The 21,849-nt window shown below is 43.5% G+C and overlaps 1 protein-coding gene across 3 annotated transcripts in view; it reads right to left on the bottom strand.

Moving 5' to 3' along the window:
* The window catches only part of LOC116632964 (aldehyde oxidase), an 80,230-nt gene that overhangs the window by 33,373 nt on the left and 25,008 nt on the right, over nucleotides 1–21,849 (bottom strand). For 2 of the 3 annotated variants that reach the window (XM_032405101.1, XM_032405081.1), the window contains exons 13-20: nucleotides 20,565–20,674; nucleotides 19,389–19,573; nucleotides 13,762–13,924; nucleotides 13,061–13,153; nucleotides 9,071–9,240; nucleotides 8,291–8,417; nucleotides 5,340–5,462; nucleotides 1,901–1,997 (exon numbers count right to left, since the gene is read on the bottom strand). In XM_032405101.1, coding sequence (XP_032260992.1) covers nucleotides 1,901–1,997; nucleotides 5,340–5,462; nucleotides 8,291–8,417; nucleotides 9,071–9,240; nucleotides 13,061–13,153; nucleotides 13,762–13,924; nucleotides 19,389–19,573; nucleotides 20,565–20,674 — 1,068 coding nt within the window. The remainder of the gene's footprint in view (nucleotides 1–1,900; nucleotides 1,998–5,339; nucleotides 5,463–8,290; nucleotides 8,418–9,070; nucleotides 9,241–13,060; nucleotides 13,154–13,761; nucleotides 13,925–19,388; nucleotides 19,574–20,564; nucleotides 20,675–21,849) is intronic. The other variant, XM_032405091.1, reaches the window with a different exon arrangement.

Here is a 21,849-nt window from a genome sequence, read left to right on the forward strand (position 1 = left end):
CTCTTATGCTAAAAATGCTCCCTCCTTGTCTCCCAGAAAACAGCCCCACCCTTCGAGTGTTTGCCCCATTTCACTAGTCCTAAGAATCACCTGGAGCTCTGTGAAAACTCGTCAAAAGCACATTCCTATGCTACCCTGGGTCCCCCAATTCCAGAATTCCAGAAAGGAGGCAGCTCCAGGAATCCCCAGGCAGGTCTCATAAATGGCTCCCATTGGGAGGTGCTGGGAAACATCGGGTGTGCTAAATGAGCACCTGCCAGGGTGTTAGCTCAGTAGTAGACTGAAATCCTGCCTAGAGAACAACAGAAACATCTCAGCCTAGGAGAAATTACTGCTCACAGTTATGGGTCTCCCTACTATGGGCCAAGCTCTATGCCAAGCACACTTATGTTATCTCTTAGAATCTTCACAACTGATCTCTGAGATCAGGATTATTTTATTCATAATAATTTTAAAGCAGGGAGACGGGCCCTGCCAAGTCACACACTGATAAGACAGCGTGCCAAGGGAATACTGGAAGGGCGATGGCGCAAGGTGTCTTTTCTATAGCTTCCAAGTGACGTCATCCAGGCAGCCCGTGACCATGTTCTGGTTTAACACAGCTGTGGAGTTAAGAAACATGATGGGCTTTGAACTAAAGTGGCTGGGCTGTTATACCTGCCAGACCTCTTGCTGTACGCTCGGGGATGGTATGCCTTAGGACCCTTCTGAGCTTGGGATCAGGGTTGGAGAGAAAAATTAGGGTGATGGTAGCTTCAAACATGCACTAGACGCCAATACCCTGGAAATTCACTTAAAGACAGACAATGCCAAATGAGATAGTCTCTGCCCTGAGATGTGGGACAGAAAGCCCATGCCCACCCAGCAACACATCTGGGTAAAGTAGACCTTGCATGGCGAGCGTTAAGGATGGCTCTCTAGCATGGATGAGAGCAGAGCAGAGCGGGGAAAGTATGTGTTATTTAAGACCCATGGTACATTTTTTTTCCTGCTATAAAGGACATGACTGAGACAAGTGGCAAAACCTGAATAAGGTCTGTTGATTAAGTAATTATATTATGTCAATGTGAATGTTCTGATTTTGATAATTCTTTAAGTAAGATAATGTTCTTACTCTAAGGAAATACACACCAGTATTTAGGGGTAAACCAACATGTAACTTACTCTCCAATGGCTCAGAAAAAATGTGTGTGTGTGTGTGTACAGAAAGAGAGACTGATTAAGCAAGTGTAGTAAAGTGTTAATAATCGGGGAATCTGAATTAAGAGTAACTGGGAGTTTCTTTAATGTTTCTGCAACTTTTCTGTAAATTTACAATGATGTCAAAATAAAAAGTTACAAAAATTTTATTGGAAAATTCAAATCAACTATTTTCTAAGAGAGAAATTTCATTTTAATTACACATATACATGATGGAAGGAAGTCTGGAAGGAAGGGAGGGAGAAGTCAGAGAAAGGATGGAAGAGAAAGAAACATGGGCTTTGGAAATGCTAAGAAAAGCTATCAATTTGATGACCAGCTTTATCACTTAGTAGCTGTTGTATGACTGTTCAAGCTCTGCAAGCACTCTGATCCTGTTTCCCGATCTGCAGGGTGGTTATGAGCAGGAAAAGAGATGACATCGTATAAAAACTGGGGCCATGATGGGGCAGGTGGTCAGCGCACAGTATAGGGGGCTGGGCCTCCCACTTTACCTCCCTGCTGTGCTCTACACACACACACACACACACACACACGCACGCACACACACCCCACAGAGGGAAATGCATGTGTGAATGAAGTGCCTATTCTCGGCTGATTTCTAGGTGATTTCTGAAAGGCAAAGGTAGCGTTAAACTAGACAAGCTCAGAAGCCTTCTGGGCTGCTTCCCCCTCCTCACGTTTTTCCAGAAAGCTTTACCTTCTAGAATTTGATCAACCACTTTAAATGCTTCATCCACATTTCCATATTCCAGTTTCCTCTCTGGTTCAAAGAAGGAACTGTGCTGTATGGCTTCCTGGACAGAACAGAAAAGTGAGGCTGTGTGGGCCAGAGATGCAGCCCTCTGGCCGTAGCCACCCTCAGTGGGGAATCATCTGAGTCGGGCCAACATTGCTCCTGCTCTGGAATCCCATGCTCTTCCATTCAGCACAATCCCAGTGAAGAGCTAAGAACCAGCCTTCAGAGAGACTCCTCACAGAGCCAATACAAATGTGCCCGTCGAGTCAGAAGAGAGTACGCCCAGGAAAAACCCCAGCATGTAAGGTGGTCCCGGAATGGAACTAATATTTTTCCAGGAAGACTGTACTGTTCATTCCACAACCCACTGTATGAAGCCAAGGCCACACAGCACATGGGTTTAGAGCTCGGACTCTGGACCCCGTCAGCATTATGTTCATTCTCTCCATTTACTACCTGTTTGACTGGGGGCCTAGTACTTCTTCTGCCGAGCCTCATCTGTGCACGGAGACACAGCTGTGCACACAGCCCCAAGAGCGTTGTGGTGTGGATAAAACGAAACGAGACATGTAAAAGGCTCGCATGGCATATAATAAATGCTCAGTAAGTGCTAGCCGAAGACATTCTGGTGGTAAGGATCATGGTGGACCTGCCAGCCAGCCCCGCGCCCCTCACTCGGGAGGACAAGCACAGCATTTACGCAGGGCAGTGGGGCAGCTGGGACTCCAGCCCCGGAGGTGAGATTCCATTACCCGCCCAGTGTGGGTATGTCAAATCCACTTACGCACTGGGTCCTATCGGCTTCCTCTGGGTGCCTAGTGAAGGGAGACTGCTGGGTACACATCATCAGGGATGTAGCTACAATCATGTAGGCTGGTTTCCTTAGCTATTCAAGGAATTTATCTTGCTGTAATCCCTGCGTCCCCTGGCAAATGTGCCATCCCAGCTCCTGCCACCATTACCTACCGTGGATTATTGGCCATCCATGAAAGTCCAGCCTGCTGGCAGGTAGGAATTATCCTAACTCTGGTTCCCTCTGGCCACGAGTAGATGTTCAGACCTACCAGCATACCTTACAGGACTGATGTATTGTGATCCTGCCATTTCCCCCACTCAAAGAGTGGGTTCATTTGTTTTTACCACCAGCGGACCCAGGTTCCTTGATGGAGGGTTTGTTGTTTGCTTCTATTTCTGACTAGCTGTGTGACTGCGTGACCCATGTTCTTCTTTCCTCATCAGAATAAAGACAGTAACAGTTTTTCCTCACAGGACTGTTTTGAGCGTTTAGTGAGTTAATGTCTAAAACCTGCTTTGACCTGTAGTGAACTCTGTGTGTTGGCTATGGTCATGCTGTTGATCATGATGACTGATGGGAGATTCTGGTCAGGAGCATATTTTCCTCACCATGGTCATCAGCCTGATCCCTTGAGCCAAGAGTTTTGATAGAGTTTCCCCACTCAAACTGTTAAACATTCTAGAAAGTATTAGCTTGGTTAAACCTCAGTGCTAGTGACAGAGATACATTTATTTTTATCCTATTTAGATTGATAACACAGTTCCTTCTAGAATGAACTTATATGCCTTTCTTATTAATCTAAGATTCAGATATTCCAGGTTGAAAACAGTAGTTAAGATTTATAAATCCTATTTTTTAAAGTTTAATCGTTTTCCACTTCACTTGCTGCTTGCTTTTTGAGTAACTTTGAGACAATTTCCCAAATATTTCTTGGTCAAAAAAGTGATTTAAAAAAAACTGTAATGTGTACAGAGCTGGGCATATTTCCCTGCTAAAGATTTTGATTAAATCCACCCTGATCCAGTTGACTGACCTTGGAGAGCCTGAACTCTGATAAAAATGTGAGGCAGCTCTCCTCCACGTGTCAGAGTTTGGTGTTTGATGCTGGTCTTCTCTGGCAAACTGAGGATCTGCCAGGTGGAGTGAGGGCAGGCGAGGAGAAGGGTGGCGTTTGTTTACTTGTTTGGAAATTCATTTGGCTGGCAGGTGGGGGCAGGGAAGGGAAGACATTTAGCCACCAGTACTGGGCAAAGGACTGTAAACAACATTTTGATGAAGTATCATGTAAATACTTCCTTATGAAGAAGTAATTAAGGAATAATTTCTTAGTTAGAAGTACCTCTAAAACAAAATGCTGGGATCTGAGTGTATAAAGCAGGCAAATGCATCAGGCAACATCTGACTAAGAAGGGAAGAGAACGCTGGAATCTGAAACCGGCCAGGAAAATTGGGGAAGCTTTGTCACTCCTTGACTCCAGCTTAACTTCTGTATGTTTCTCTTCTTGACATTTTATTTTAATTTTAAAACACTGAGGACACTGTCCAGACACAAATGCTATGTTTCTAGGAATAAAGCAGCATGATAGGAAACACACCAAGGCCAAGTTCTTCTGGAGACACTAGTCTGAGCCAAGTCAGTTTCTCATTCTCTGCTGGAGGGCACGCTAGTCACCTAGAGAACAGCTGATTCATTTCGTTGTGAAGGTAATGTATTCCCAGAGTACATGGAGTCTGTCTGTGCTGAATCTAATCTATTCATGCTGCTTTCCCAACGTGCATGCTTTCATTGTTTAGTAAATTATAAGAACCAATGAAATGGATGCAGAAGAACACCCTATCATTTCATGGAGATGAGTCTTATAATCTCTGTAAATCTCTAACTTCTTTCTAAAAAACAGGATAGAAAATGCAATTCTCCAATTGGTGTAAGTGGCCAAAATACCTACAGGCATCAGAGGATTCTATTCCTCATACTCATTTAAGATATGCACTGAAGAATCTAAAGAGCGTCCCCAGGATTTGCTGCACAGAGCATCTTGCTGGTTCCTGCACACCCCTGAGAAAGTCCAGGTGCTGGTGAACTCAGGGTCCCGGACACTGCTGCCTGCCCACGCAGCACTCCTCCCACCAGTCCCCTCCAGGGATCAGATTTCTTTTTACGTCTCCATCCCCTCCCACCCCACTGTGGCCCATACACTTCAAAGAAATCTGACCCCCAGCAGTAACCAGCAGGTCCGCCATTCCTCTGGCTAATCATCCAATCAGAGACGGGTGTGTGACCTCAGTGGCCTGATAAGGCTGGATCTCAGGATTGGAGCTTGGAATGCTGGGACAGTGCTGCTCTCTCCTCCCTGGTCATGGATGAGAAGCTCCTGGCTGCCATCTTGTGACTGCAGGGGCTAAGGCATGGACTGTGGGCAGCAGAGAGGAGAGGCACAAAACCAGGTTCTGTGCCAACACTGATGTAGTCCGGGGCCAACCAAGCCCCTACGTATTGCACATCACTTGGAGTCAGACTTTCTTTCCTGTCACTGTAGGCAAAGAGCATTTTAACGGCTCCACTGGGGAAATGTGCTATTCTGACCCTGCCCTCGAACTCATTACCTCGATCGTCAGGATCAGTGGCTGCAAATCTTGGTAGACAACCTTCACTTGCTGGGCCGCTCGCTTTGCCTGGAGCTCGGACTCTGCGATCACGGCGCAGACGAGCTGGCCCACACAGGACACCTACAACACAGACAGGCTTCTGTCGTCAGGGAGCGCAGGCGCCAGGCCCCCGCCCTCCGTCCCTTTTCCTCCTCCCACTAGCACAGCGCCGGACACACAGTACAGAACCGCTTCACATGCACAGTGCGGCTGTTACAAGGGCCCTGGTGAAAAAGCACATTTGTCAGAGCTGGCCTGCTGGCCCCGGGGCTGGAGGAGGCCACTGACAAGACGTGCTCCCTGGCTGACCCTTGAGCTTGACCCGGGCACATGGAGGCTCCTCACCCCTTCCCTGTCCTTAGAATGTACGGTTTCCACACTAGGAACTGTTTCAAGGATGGAGCCTTGAGAGAGGAAGGTGTGGTACAGACCATCTGGATGGCCCAGTTAAGGCCCCCACACATACAAGCTGGCAGATGGTGCAGAGATCTACTAGTCTTGTGGCTGCCCAAGATAAGCCTCAGAAGTTCCCTTTCTTGTCCAAACCACTCCCTACCAATCTGCAGGGGTCCGCCTCTTCGAGCGGTTTCTTTCCGCCGTGTGGGTGGGCACCAACACCCAGGCTCCAGGGGAGCTCAGCTCTTTGTGCTGCCATCCCTGGCAGAGTGGCTGACGAGGGGCAGGGGTGACCGTCACACAGCAGACTCAGCTCCAGGCCAGCGCACTGGGGCTGGGGCGGGGGCCGAGGAGAGCCAGTCACTTGGCTCGACCTGTGGCTGCCACCAGGATCAGGGCCATCCTGGGAGGAAGCTTCTGGAAAGGGAGGACCCGAAGGTCATAGCCCATCTCATCAGAGACGATGGAGGGAGAAAAGGAAAACACAACACTGCTAGTGAGCAAATCTCTGTCCCAAACCTTGGTGGCGCCCAGGCTCGTCATGAAGACACAGAGCCCAGACATAAGCAAGCAGAGAGCATCCGCTTCATCATTTCACCTGCAGGGGGCGCAGGGGCCTAAGGAGTTCACACAGGCAGAAAATTGATGGGAACAAAAAAATACGGCTCCAGAAAGGGAAAACAGGACTAGAAGAATTCACCATGACTGCTCTGTTCTCTCTCACCTTATACCATGATCACAATTCAAATTTAATCACTCATTTTAAAACTGACTTTAAACTATTAAATCTTTTCTACGACGAGCACATAGTAGTTTTGTCATGAGAAAAAAGTGTGGTAGTAAAAAAGTTAAATCTAGCATACGTGCGTGCACGCACACCCACATCCACACACAAAAGTATGTTTGCTGGGTGTGGGTGGGTGGGGACAGTGGGGAGATAAGTGAAGAGGAAAGGTGAAATGTTGACAATTGTTGAAGCTGGCTGATGGGCCTATGGGGATTCATTGTACTATTCTCTATTTTTATATATGTTTAAAAGTTCTACAGTGAAAAGATTTTTTTTTAAAGACTTTATTTATTTATTTGACAGAGAGAGACAGCAAGAGAGGGAACACAAGCAGGGGGAGTGGGAGAGGGAGAAGCAGGCTTCCCGCTGAGCAGGGAGCTCGATGCGGGGCTCGATCCCAGGACCTGGGATCATGACCAGAGCCAAAGGCAGATGCTTAATGACTGAGCCACCCTACAGTGAAAAGATTTTTTAAAGGCCTAACTTTAAAAAGGAATTAAACTAACAAAGGCATTCACGATGGTTCCACGCTCCACTCTGCACGGATGCCTGGGTTTGCCCCTGTGACCTGGCACACAGATGTGCCCCTGAGATGCTCATCATCAACATCTGCACACCTCCCAGCAGAAGTACTATCGTGCAGCTCAGAAAGGTTTTGCTTGTTTAATTAACATTTGGCAAAGGCCATAATTCTCACTGTCTTCCGCAAGCCCCACACAGCCCTGCCTTGGGAGAGTTTCAACCTCCAATTTACACTCAGTCATCAAGCTTTCATTTTTATCAACTAAATCAGCCAGCAAGAGCCAGAAGTAGGGACCCTGTTACAGGAGGAAGCTCTTTGGGGTCAACACTGAACTGAGAAGCCTGAGTTAGGCAGAAAACCTGCTGAACACTGCCCTTGTTGCATTTTCTGAAAACTTAAGTCACAATAGCCAGATCATTTTGAATCATCTGAAACTTTTAAATGGCCACAGTGCTATCATTGTTCCTCTACGCTGCTACATGGGAAGCAGTGTGAGGACTGTGCAAATGAATCAGACATAGGGTCTCACTCAAGGACTTTTATTAGGTAGGGGAGATACATAAGACAAAGGAATAAATAAGTAAGCTTAATACAAAGTAGAAGTGCACTAAAGGTCCACTTCACCTTCTCTGGACTTTAAGCTCTGTGAGGGTAAGGACCACCTGGGTCTTATTCAGCTATGGTGGCCAGCCACATTAGATGCTCACTTAAAAACGCCTCTTGAATACATGGCAGTATATATGAATGAGTCAGACCGAGTTCAGAGAGGGAGACGGAATTCTCATGTTAAAGGATAAGAAAAGGGGCGCCTGGGTGGCTCAGTCGGTTAAGCTTCCAACTCTTGGTTTCGGCTCAGGTCCTGATCTCAGGGTCATGAGATTGAGCCCCACATTGAGCTCCATGCTGGGTGTGGAGTCTGCTTAAGATTCCTCTCTTTTCTCTCTCCCTCTGCCCCTTCCTCTCCAGTAGTAAGATTACTACTAGAAAATAGGAAAACACCAAGCATCTTTTATAGAGCTAGTCAACTTCTTTTCTTATGTGGAAAATGAATATATTTGAGTTCATTCACCATTAGAATATGGTGTTTCAAAGAATTATTGGAATCCTTTATGATGTGCCAAATTTGATGCCATCTTTAAGAAAACAGGGCAATGCCATTAACTGAGGAAATTATTTTTGAAACAGAAAGCAAAAATGCCATACCTCCTCTGTCCTCAGAAGTTCCTCCGGTTTGGTTAAAATGCAGAAGGAGTTTACGCCACGAAGATGTTCCTCAGTCACAATGTCCACCACGCCAGGCAGGCTGAGAGCTTCTGACAGATCAATAGACCTAGATGAGAACACACACAGCAGGTCCTCAGAGAAGCCCCCAGCTTGAAGACCATGGAGAACATGCTTAATTGGAGAATAAGCTATTCGAGTGGTAAGATACACCCAGCTCTAATAGTTCTTGCCAGACCATGGTAACAAATGCCCGGAACAATAAAGCTATTACTTGAACTTGAATGAAGCTGACTTTGAGCAATGCAGGGGTTAGGGATACTGATCCCCTACACAGTTGAAAATCTGCATATAACCTTTATTCCTCCAAAACTTAACTACTAATAGCATACTGTTGACCAGAAGCCTTATTAATAACATCAACAGTGAATGAACACATATTTTACATGTTATATGTCTTATATACCGTATTTTTTTACAATAAAGTAATCTGGAGAAAAGAAACTGTTTTCACAGTACTAGCATTAAAAAAAAAACCCACACACAAGCGGACCTGTGCAGTTTAAACCCATGTTGTTCAAGGGCCAACTGTATCTGGAGGGACAAATTGTAGTCAATCCTACATTTCGATCTAATTTCCCTCCCAATCTGCATTGGATATTGCCAACAAATAGCCTATCCTCTTTGTACCATTACTTATCACTTATGTGAGTTGGATGAAAAGGCAATAATTAATGTCTAATTAGGAACTTCATCACTTACACAATCTTAGCATGAGCTCTTGAACTTGTTACAAAAGACAAGAAAAGTTCCCGGTCCACTGTAGGCATGTCGTCACAGTAGATGGCCTCACCCGTGGCATGTTTAATACCAGACAGATGCATGATAGGACGGCCAACTGGGTCTTGAGGAAGCTGCTTTGAGTCTGCACTCTGTTTAATCAGTAACCAACAAATCATTTTTATAATCATTTTTATAATATTATGCACATCTCCCATAAGAGGGTAGCTGTGCAATTTACATCCAAACCAGAACACTTTTGAAACTGAAAATAGTCACTGTTAACAATAACACCAGGACAATAAGCCTATTTCAGTAATACAGTAGGCAAACTGGGCTGTATAGGCATGATATTGTTCTTATTTTTTTCCTCCTTTTTCTAAATATAGAACAGAAATATCTCTAATGCAAATTCCATTTATGTAAGTAAATGAATATAAATATTTCTTCCTAAAAATGTAAAATTATATCCTCTTGTTAATGCTCCCATATTTCTTTCAATTTTATTATCAAAATTATTTTACCGTTGTATCTAAGCAATGGCATATATAACGTTTTTCAGAAGAGCATGATGGTATCATGACTTTGTTTTATAAAATATTGAGGGCATGCTGTCATGCTCTGTTCCAAGTGAGGAAGTTAAGAAATAATTGGTAAAACTCGTAACTTAGACAATCCTGATAAAGAATGAAGACAAAGGGACCTGTATTTTAGGAATTATTTACTAACGTTACTCTTTCTTAGAGACCCATGGAATAAAATGTCTTGCTACTGGTTCTCTAAATACCTTAAATATGTTTCATTAACCAAAGTGGACATCAAGAAACATGATGTCTTCCCCAGTATTTCAAATATGAGAGAGTTGTTAGCTTTCCTAGTTGGTTGGTTATCGGGAGAAGACCTGGATGTATGAAGAAAGAGGGGTTAAGGGACAGGACAGAGACCAAGCTCAGAGCCCAGCATGAAGGCTATGGCTGCTAAGGGGGCTGGTGATGACAGTGTGGGTGGTGGAAATTCCAGGATAAAGATAACTGAAATACTTCTTCGATGCCCTCTGCTGCTCATGGGACTCAAGAAGAGTGGTCCTGGTTCACTGCCAACCTACTTGAAAGACTCAAAAAATAAATCTTTGGCTTGAGATAGACCAGAGGTTGTCTAGGCAGGGGGCAGGCCTAGAGCATCAAGAGGGCAAAGGAGAGTGGCACATGTAATTTGAAAACATGTTCAGCATTTTTACTGGTTATCGGGAAAAAATAAAAACCTACTGTCTTCATAATATAAATGACAGTAAAATATCAGCCAAATGTTGACTGACAGCTATATGCAGAAAGTAAAGTGATTTCTAAAATTAACTTGGTACATGACACATGTGTGGATGCTATGAACTTACTCCTTTCTCACACAAAATTTACTGTTTTACAGTAAAATATACACTTACCCATAGGCATTTTTTTAGTGTCCATATTTGTTTCATTTAAATGTAAACTTCCATTTTGTAGTTACTAGAGCATAATGCACAACTAGAAAGCAGAAGATTACGAAGAAAAATAATTTAGGACTTGACCCAGGCACGGTTAAATAGACATTAGGCCATGAATGTAGGCAAAGAGGGAAACTGAGAGAAAATTTTACATATGGGGGTTCAGGCATGGAAGGGGATCTGAAGCAGCTCCCACACACACCAGCCCCAGTGACACAGCTCATCACTCTGTCCTCAGGACCAAATGCTCTCAGCAGGCCTTTGGTCTCTCTCCTTTGAGAAGCTGAGATGGTGATCAAGAGAAAAAAAAATGTTACGAGGGCTCCATCAAGTAGGGTTTTTTGTGTTCCAGATGGTGAGGATCAACTCCCTCTGTAAATACCTGCAACGTGTCATGCTAGGATTCTGTGGCAGGCTCGCAACTTGAACATTTGAGTGAAAAATCACCCGCATCTTTTTTTTTTTTTTTTAACCCTAAGGGATTTTTTCCATCTTGAAGAGTAAAATTCCAGGTAATTCATAAGCTTAAATATTAAGGAAACACATCCGTAAGTACCTGTGAAGGCTCTGGGAATTTTTCACAACATAATACTTTTTATCGTCAATAATGAAACACATCATAGCATTGAAAAAAAAAAAAGCCTTTTGAAATCCTGCTGGGTGAGGCCTGAGAAAAGACTGAAGAAAAATCCCAAAATATATCTTATTCCTAGTCTATAATAAAAAATGCAGCTGATTATTTTAGCTGAAGATACACTTTTTTTTTTTTTTGGTAGTTAGTTGGGGTGAATCTACCGGTGAAAGAGGCTGTACCCGACTCCTTACTTCTGCTTGTTATGTGGCTGAAGGGACCACAGAGGAATAAATTTGTCTCTTCAAACTGGTGATCTCCTGAAACGGTGTCAAAATGCTTTCAAAGCAAATGAACTGATTTGGGGGGAAATGTTTGTCATGAGTGCTGAAGATGCTCTAGCAATGCAGATATTTGTGTGTGTGTAAAAAAACCACAGGAAAACAAAAAGAAAACTCATCTCTGTGGGAGATAAACTGCTTCCAAAATTCGGCCTTGCACTCTATAATAACAAGCTCCTTTTTTTGACTATCTACTGTGTGAAGATTGTCACTTTTCTTTGGATGATTTGAATGCCCATTAATTTGTTGTTGTTGTTCCTTTCGGAGGTTTATTCCATTGTGAAGGTAAGGTTAGGGTATTCATAAGCTGAAGGTTGCAGCTTCCATATTTTGCAGAACACCAGGAAAGATCGCAGCTTTTTAAAACTTTCAATATCATCACTTTCTTTTTTTTAAGATTTTATTTATTTGACAGAGAGACAGCGAGAGAGGGAACACAAGCAGGGGGAGTGGGAGAGGGAGAAGCAGGCTTCCCGGCTAGCAGGGAGCCTGATGCGGGGCTCAATCCCAGAACCCTGGGATCATGACCTGAGCTGAAGGCAGACACTTAACGACTGAGCCACCCAGGTGCCCCAATATCATCACTTTCAATGGAGTTTGGTGTCCTTAAATTTTTGAACATCCTGAACCTAAAACCTCAAGAGATATATACCAACTGCAACGTTCATTATGACATACCGTCAGCTTTTACAACTAAATCCAGCAATAGATTCAATGAACTGATGCTTTCAAAAGCCTCCTCATGTTCTTGACTGAATAAAACTCTCAAGGTAAAGTTTCTTGATAATAATTTCAAGGAAAAACACATCAAATCTTATCCAGGTTACCAACAGGATGACTTCAGGAGGTATTTTTATGATGTTGTGGTGGGAAACTCCATTTGAAAGTCATGAGGAATCCTGTTCTAATAGCTTTCATTAGGAGAGCTTGAATAGCTCTTAGAACTTAGTTTGATTCAAACTCTAAATGTAACTCACAGAAAAGATACCTGGAGAATAGAGACTGGGGAAGCAAGCTTGTTTTTTAATTTAAATTCAATTAGTCAACATATAGTACATCATTAGTCTCAGATGTAGCGTTCAACAATGTATCCGTTGCATATAGAACTGTTTATTAAAAAAAAAAAAGTAAATCAGTAGCTCTTTTAAAAAACCATTACTGCATTTTCACCAACCTCCGAGGGCTGTGTTTCCCGCTCCTCTATAAATGAAATCAAAGCAGCCCCCCAGCCTTGACACAGAATGTGACTTTGGTTGCGCTCCGGCTTCCACAACGCCAAGGGCAGAAAGTGCATGGCAAGCTAGCCAGCTCATGCCTGTCAGTGGTACAAGGGCACAGAGCAAAACACACGAACTTCAAGATCAAAGCAGACATTTTTATAAAAACTGCCATTGCTACTTTTATTTTTCATCATAATTTTTCGTTGAGTTTGAAATTGTAATTAACACTAAGGAAGGCTGAGTTCACCAGAAGAGAGCTAGAGCTTAGAAAGCTTGAGAATCACTGTGAGGTAAGTGGAGTGTCCAGGTGAAGGAGTTATAGGCCAGACCCTTTGAATTTAAAAAAAAAATGCCACTCACCTGGTACCTGAATGTACTGCAGTGATGTCTGGAATGAAGATCTTCTAAAGCACTCTCGTAATTGTCTGCAAGGCTAGGATGGTGAACAGGGTCCTGAAAGGTAGAACCGTTGTAGATATTTAAAATAGGCCCGAATGGTCTTGGTAGGGAGGCTACCATGGTTCTTAACAAGGAGCTCTACTCGGAAGTCTAACATTTAGCAAGTACTTGGCCCACGCAGAACCCTGGGGGTAGCAACAGCTCCCTGACCAACAGGACACATGCTCTGGAAGGCCCATACCCACTACTACACATTATGAAGCACCAACTGAATATAGATCACTGACTTAGTCTCAGATGTAGTGTTCAACAATGTAACATCTTTATGTTTCTTATGATCCTCTCATATGCTTTCCTAAATGATTTGAGGACTTACAAACTAGTAAAAGAATGCCTGGGTGATCACTACTATCACCAAGACAACTACAAGGCAGTCTTCCCATGTTCCTCTGAAGCACTAGGGACCTACTGAGCCCTTTTCCTGCGACGACACATTTCACAATAACCTATGGAGTGGCTGCCATCATCATCTTATAGGTGAGAGAAATGAAGCTGAATCCAGAGAAGAGAGTCAAATGAGTGAAGGTGACCCAACAAGTGGGAGAGATGCTCTACTGAGAGGAAAGTATGTTCAAATCATGAACGTGGTCAGTTCCATTTACCATCCTCTTCAGAATCTGTGACACCTCCAGGTAGAACTTGAAGAGGAAGCTGATGATGAGAGTCCTCTTGAACTCCACCCTCCCACCCGGAGCTGAGCCTGGAAGGGTAACTTCGTCCAGAACCAGCCTGCAAGCCGCATCCAGCATCTCTTCATTCCAGGGCCTATGGGAATCAAAGAGAATACTCATTACCTCACAGGCTCAGCTCGTGTGTGAGACAAATAATGACAGTGGAATGCAGGGAATAAGAGTAAAAGTTCCACAGCTGGGCAACCCACGTTCAAATCACAGTCCTTCACTCTCAAGGCGTCTGGTCCAGGCCCACCACTTCCTCATCAGTAAAAGGAGAATGAGAGTAGAACTCACCTCCTGGAATGTCATGAGAAAGAAATGACAACTTGTGTTAAGTCCTTACCCCAGCAGTAACGGACCCCTATATCACTAGAATATTTACTGCATGCCTGGTCCTGTTGTAATCACCTTGTATATATTCACTCATTTAATCCTATGAGGTGGGGATGATTATCGCCCTTTGACAGATAAGGAAAGGCACTGTAAGGTTAAGTAAGCTGACTGAGATCACATAGTTAATCGGGGCTGACTGAGTTCATGCTTTTAACCATTCCTCTTTGTTTACCTTTGAAATGGTAACTGATAACCTAGTAAATGCTCCAGAAATATCAGCTATTAGTATTATCTATAGAAACAAAAGTCATGTAAGCAAATGACTTTAGCCATTTATTATAAAACAAACTCCCACAGTCTATTTTTTATTGTGGTAAATTATTCTCTCATGGTAGAAAATGCATATTTTCGAGTGTAAGCAAACCAGCCTCTTTCACTGGAAGTCTGGGCAGAGGAAATTGTTCCATATGCAGACTCTGTGTCTGGGGAAGGAGAAAATTTCTGCTCACCAGGGTAACCAGGTGTGACATTCAGTGTTGATGGACAGAGGTTAAAATGGCCCTGGCCAAGAGTACTTGCTCAACAAAATTCAGACTTCCATCTGGATATTATGCACAGCTAAAAAGAGAATCCTGTGTATCTTACTCCGGTCCAATTTAAAGACTCATAAGGGGGAAAAGATGGCGGAGGAGTAGGGGACCCTATTTCAACTGGTCCCCGGAATTGAGCTGAATATCTACCAGACCACTCTGAGCACCCACAAACCAGACTGAGATGTAAGAAGATCTGGATCTCTACAAACAGAATATCGCAGGCGGTTGGTTTTGAGGTACGAAGCGGAGAGCCGTGATTCTGCGGGCAGATATCGGAGGATAAACGGCGGCGGAAGGGTGTCTGGACGTGGGGATCCTACACCGCTGGTGAGTGACAGCCTCGCGCGCTGGGGATGGGCACAGACTCGCAGACCGGTAGCACCGGGAAAGAACTTTAGGGCAGCCCCCGGGGCGGAAAACCAGACCGGTGGGGTCGCGCGCACGCCAACCGCAGGCCCCCCGGACAGAAACCGGAGCGACGGTCGCGCGCACGCAAACTGCAGCCTCCGAGACGGAAGCCCGGTGCGCCGGGGTCGTGGGGGTGAACTGCAACCCCCGGGGGTGGAAACCCCAAGCGGCGGAGTCATGTGCGCCCGGGGGGGTGAACTGGGAGCGGCTGGCGGTTTTAGAAGCACAAAGGGCAGAGACGTGCCCCGACCTGGAGGCAGGACTGGGGGCACTGCGGAGGGGTGCACAACCCAAGACGCTGCAGTTTAGAGCAGCACGGACAGAAACGGAGACAGTGTGGCCTGGAGAGCTCACTGAAGAACAGACAGAGGTCTCTCTGCTCTGAGGCAGAGGGTTGGAAACGGTCTCTTCTGCTCTGACTCGCGGAAGAGACGCGGAAAGGCGCCAGAGAACAAAAGCCCCAAAGACTGATTCCCGCTGAGCCCATCCCCCGCCACAGGGGCGCAGGGCAACTCCGCCCAAACAGGGTTGCCTGAGTAACAGCGCGGCAGGCCCCTCCCACAGAAGACAGGCTGGGAAAACAAGAGGCCAGCAACCCTAAGGTCCCAAGAAAACAGGTGCATCTTGCTTGGGTTCTGGTCAATAATTTGGACTCTATACATTCCCTCAAACACCCATCAACAGAATGACTAGGAGGAGGAGCCCCCAAAACAGAAAAGACTCAGAGATTATGACTTATGCTGCAGATTTACAAATGGATGCAGATATAACCAAGATGTCGGAGATGGAATTCAGGCTAGCAATTGTGAAGACAATGGCTAGAATGGAGAAATCAATTAATGGCAACATAGAGTCTCTAAGGGCAGAAATAAAAGGGGAATTGGCAGAACTTAAAAATGCTATCAATGAGATCCAATCCAATCTAGATAATCTAACAGCTAGGGTAACTGAGACAGAAGAGAGAATAAGCGATCTGGAAGACAGTATAATAGATAAAAAGGGAAAAGAGGAGGCCAGGGAAAAACAACTCAGAATCCATGAAAATAGAATCAGAGAAATAAGTGACACCATGAGGCGTTCCAATGTCAGAATCATTGGAATCCCGGAGGGAGTGGAGAGAGAGAGGGGGCTAGAAGATGTATTTGAGCAAATCGTAGCTGAGAACTTCCCTAATCTGGGGAATGAAACAAACATTCGAGTCCTAGAGGCAGAGAGGACCCCTCCTAAGATCAAGGAAAACAGGCCAACACCCCGGCATGTAATAGTAAAACTTGCAAATCTTAGAACCAAGGAAACCATCTTAAGGGCAGTTAGGGGGAAGAGATTCCTTACATACAGAGGGAGGAACATCAGAATAACGTCAGACCTATCCTCAGACATCTGGCAAGCCAGAAAGGCCTGGCAAGACATATTCAGGGTACTAAATGAGAAGAACATGCAGCCAAGAATACTTTATCCGGCAAGGCTTTCATTTAGAATGGATGGAGAGATGCAGAGCTTCCACGACCGGCAGAAGTTGAAAGAATATGTGACCACTAAGCCGGCCCTGCAAGAAATATTAAGGGGGGTTCTATAAAAGGAGAAAGACCCCAAGAGTGATCTACAACAGAAATTTACAGGGACAATCTATAAAAACAACGTCTTCACAGGCAACATGATGACAATTAATTCATACCTTTCAATAATCACTCTCAACGTGAATGGCCTAAACGCTCCCATAAAACGGCACAGGGTTGCAGATTGGATAAAAAGACAGGACCCATCCATATGCTGTCTACAAGAGACTCATTTTGAACCTAAAGATACATCCAGACTGAAAGTGAAGGGATGGAGATCTATCTTCCATGCCAGCGGACCTCAAAAGAAAGCTGGGGTAGGAATTCTTGTATCAGACAAATTAGATTTTAAACTAAAGTCTGTAATAAGAGACACAGAAGGACACTATATCATTCTTAAAGGGTCTATCCAACAAGAAGATTTAACAATTGTAAATATCTATGCCCCCAACATGGGAGCAGCCATATACATAAGCCAACTGTTAACCAAAATAAAGAGTCATATTGATAACAATATGTTAATTGTAGGAGACCTCAATACTCCACTCTCAGCAATGGACAGATCATCTAAGCAGAAAATCAACAAGGAAACAAGAGCTTTGAATGATACATTGGACCAGATGGACCTCATAGATATTTACAGAACATTCCACCCTAAAACAACAGAATACTCATTCTTCTCGAGTGCACATGGAACTTTCTCCAGAATAGACCATATACTGGGTCACAAATCAGGTCTCAACCGATACCAAAAGATTGAGATTATTCCCTGCATATTCTCAGACCACAATGCTCTAAAACTGGAACTCAATCACAAAAAAAAAAATTTGGCAGAAATTCAAACACTTGGAAGCTAAAGACCACTCTGCTCAAGAATGTTTGGGTCAACCAGGAAATCAAAGAAGAACTTAAACAATTCATGGAAATCAATGAGAATGAAAACACATCGGTCCAAAACCTATGGGATACTGCAAAGGCGGTCCTAAGGGGGAAATACATAGCCATCCAAGCCTCACTCAAAAAAATAGAAAAATCCCGAATTCACCAACTAACTCTACACCTTAAAGAACTAGAGAAAAAGCAACAAACGACGCCTAAGCCATGCATTAGAAGAGAAATAATTAAAATTAGAGCAGAAATCAATGAATTAGAAACCAGAAACACAGTAGATCAGATCAACGAAACTAGAAGTTGGTTCTTTGAAAGAATTAATAAGATCGATAAACCACTGGCCAGACTTATCCAAAAGAAGAGAGAAAGGACCCAAATTAATAAAATTATGAATGAAAGGGGAGAGATCACGACTAACACCAAGGAAATAGAAACAATTATTAGAAATTATTATCAACAACTATATGCCAATAAACTGAGCAATCTGGATGAAATGGAGGCCTTCCTGGAAACCTATAAGCTGCCAAGACTGAAACAGGAAGAAATTGACAACCTGAATAGGCCAATAACCAGTAATGAGATTGAAGCAGTGATCAAAAACCTCCCAAAAAACAAGAGTCCAGGGCCTGATGGACTCCCTGGGGAATTCTACCAAACATTCAAAGAAGAAATAATACCTATTCTACTGAAGCTGTTTCAAAAAATAGAAACAGAAGGAAAACTTCCAAACTCATTCTATGAGGCCAGCATTACCTTAATCCCCAAACCAGGCCAAGACCCCATCAAAAAGGAGAATTTCAGACCGATATCCCTGATGAATACGGATTCCAAAATCCTCAACAAAATCCTAGCTAATAGGATCCAACAATACATTAAAAGGATCATCCACCACGACCAAGTGGGATTTATCCCCGCGATGCAAGGGTGGTTCAACATTCGCAAATCAATCAATGTGATAGAACACATTAATAAGAGGAGGGAAAAGAACCATATGGTCCTCTCAATTGATGCAGAAAAAGCATTTGACAAAATACAACATCCTTTCCTGATTAAAACTCTCCAGAGTATAGGGATAGAGGGAACATCCCTTAAGCTCATAAAATCCATCTATGAAAAACCCACAGCAAATATCATCCTCAATGGGGAAAAGCTGAGAGCCTTTCCCTTAAGATCAGGAACACGTCAAGGGTGCCCACTCTCACCACTGTTGTTCAACATAGTACTAGAAGTCCTAGCAACAGCAATCAGACAACAAAAAGAAATAAAAGGTATTCAAATTGGCAAAGAAGAAGTCAAATTCTCTCTTTTCGCAGACGACATGATACTTTATGTGGAAAACCCAAAAGACTCCACCCCCAAATTACTAGAACTCATCCAGCAATTCAGTAATGTGGCAGGATACAAAATCAATGCACAGAAATCAGTTGCTTTCTTATATACTAACAATGCAACTGTAGAAAGAGAAATTAAAGAAAATGCATATTTTCTTATTTTGCTTACTGTGTCTACTGTACTATTGGGAGATGGGTTCTCTCTCTCTTTCCTTCTCCCTCTCCCTGCCCTCTCTGTCACACACACGCACGCACATGCACACACACAGACTACATGATGCCCACTTCAGAATTCACTCTAATCAAGACACATGGAAATAATCATGAAATCGTCCTGGAATCCCATGCCATTGAATAGGAAGGTGGTAAGCATGTTTCTTGTAACTGTGCCACCACACAAAGAGCTGCTGCAGTACTTGGAGTCTGAGGACAGGATTCTGTACCTTCCGACGAGTTCCTGGCAGGAATTCTTTGCACAGACGGTGGTCGGCCCAACGCCTCCATATGAGATGGATAACTCTCTGATGATGCCACCCCCTTCTCCAAAAAAGACTCTCATTCCCGAATTGACGATGGCAAGTGCATTCTGTTGCCGCTGGGCTTGTCGGAAGCCTGACACAAATTCCCACTGAAGGCGAAAGAGGTGGCACATGCAGAAATACAGTGAGGGACAACGATGCACGAAACAGTTTATGTACGCTGACTCTCGGTCCCTTGTCACACTCTCTGTTATGGGCTGCACCGTGCCCCCTAAAATTGATATGTTAAAGTCCTAACCCCCAGTACTTCAGAACGTGACTGTATTTGGAGACTTTGTCTTTAAAGAGGTATTTACATTAAAATGAGGTAATTACGGTGGGCTCTCATCTAACATGATGGTGTCCTCATAAGCGTTAATTTGGACATAAACAGGGAAAACACAGGGAGAAGATGCTCATCTACGAGCCAAGGAGAGAAGCCTCTGAAGAAACCGATCTTGCTGACATCTTGATATCAGGCTTCTAGGCTTCCAAATTGTGAGAAAATAAAGTTCTATTGTTTAAGCCACTCAGCCTATGGTTCCTTATGATGGTAGCCCTAGCAAACTACTACACCCTTCAAGGCAGGCTTGATTATTCCCATTTTATAGATGAGGAATTTAAGCCTCAGAGTGCTTCGGTAGTAAGTTCAGGTCACAGATCCTGAAACCAGGATTCAGTAGAGTCTGAATTCACTTTGAGTCCAAAGTCCTTCTTTCCCCTAAGTTCTATTGGAAGTGCATTTTTTTTAGCTTCTTTCAAACCCCAAGATATAGGTAGAGCATATTTTCAAGTTTTCTTTATGGAAAAGCCTTATGTGTCAAAAAATTTATAAACATCTATAGGGAAGTAACTTCAGAGTTTGGGTCAGGTAGAGATAGAGACAGAAAGAGACAGAGAGGCAGACAGAGAATGGTAGAGACAAAGGTCTCTTGATTCTAGGAATGATCAGGGAGCACATAACACAAGTAAAAAGTAACTACTCACAAATACTGTAATCTCCCCTGTAAATAGTCAACACCTTTTCTTAACTCACCATGTGTTGGAATTAACAAGCTTCAGACTCACAGTAAAAGCATGAGACTGAAAGGACATGCTCACCTTCCTCGAGTGGGGTATGTTCACTGAGATTAAGATCTCTTCAGGCTTCAGATCTGCGCTGGGGCACCTTCTGAGAAACTCCTCGTTTAAAGGAACCTGTCGTTTTCCTTCTGTGGAAAGAAATGACACTTTCCCTGGAATCTGTTCTGTTAAACAATAAAACTTTGCAAACAATTCTACCAAATATCTGATGAAACTGGTTGTCTGGGAAAAGAAGTGTTCTTTCTATGCTTAGCAAATCTTTCCCCCTACAATGGCATCTTGTGGCTAGGTCCCACCTGTGTTGTTGTTGTTGTTGTTTGCTTCTTTGCTTGCTTATAAATAAAAATATCTAGCAGAGTGGCCCAGAGATCACATAGAACAGGACATGAACAGTCCTCTTCCCAAACAGCAAAATTCATTCTGAGCTTTGTAAGTAGGCAGTAGATATTAATATCCCTCTTGATATTCTGATCAAGTCACTCAACAAACATGTACTGTTTATAACCAGGAACCATACTAGGTTCAGTAATGAATAAATAAATTGCCTTTAATAAATGTATACTAGTGAGGTGCTGCCTTATTATTTTTTATATCTTTCTCCAGCACCTAAAGAATTTCTGTTCTCCAATCAATACACTGGGGGAGGAACCACTTAAAGCTATAATGTAATATGACTTTAGGATGAAAGCTAATAAGCTTTCATTTTACATTCACATCACAAGATATGTTTCTCATCATATGATTGTTTTAAAGGGATGTTACTTGAACATACAACTCTGAATACTAACCTTCCTCCTTAAGATAATTTTGTGGTTCAGATGATATGAAGAGTAGGTATTTAACAATGCAGGTAATAGAAGGCTAGTCCATATTTTTAAATGAAAATAAAAACAGATTTATAAGGGACCAATTAGCAATAACTATTAACCAAGATGGAATAAGAGAAATATATTAGAAGCCCTGGACTTTGTTTCAAAAACAAAACTCATATAAACACAGAATGGAGCCCAACCATTTTCAACAAAAAAAGGTCTGTAGGCTTCCATCAATGAAAAATTAAGTGTGAGCGCACAACATGACGGGGGGGCCACAACCCCCCTGTACCACCTGGAAGAAGTCTTCAACAAAGGGGCTCTGTAGGTCTCAACAGACTTTAGTTCTCTCTACTACTCAGGGCACAGCAGGACACTAACCAACACAAGCATGGTCAGTGTAGGGTGACCAGTACAGGAAAATACCTAGCACACGGCCTCAAAAGAAAGCGACGAAGACATTGGAAGTGTATGGAATTAGGAAAAGACTG

This window comes from Phoca vitulina, unplaced genomic scaffold (assembly GCF_004348235.1).
Source record: "Phoca vitulina isolate PV1807 unplaced genomic scaffold, GSC_HSeal_1.0 scaffold1, whole genome shotgun sequence".
Lineage (NCBI taxonomy): Eukaryota > Metazoa > Chordata > Mammalia > Carnivora > Phocidae > Phoca > Phoca vitulina.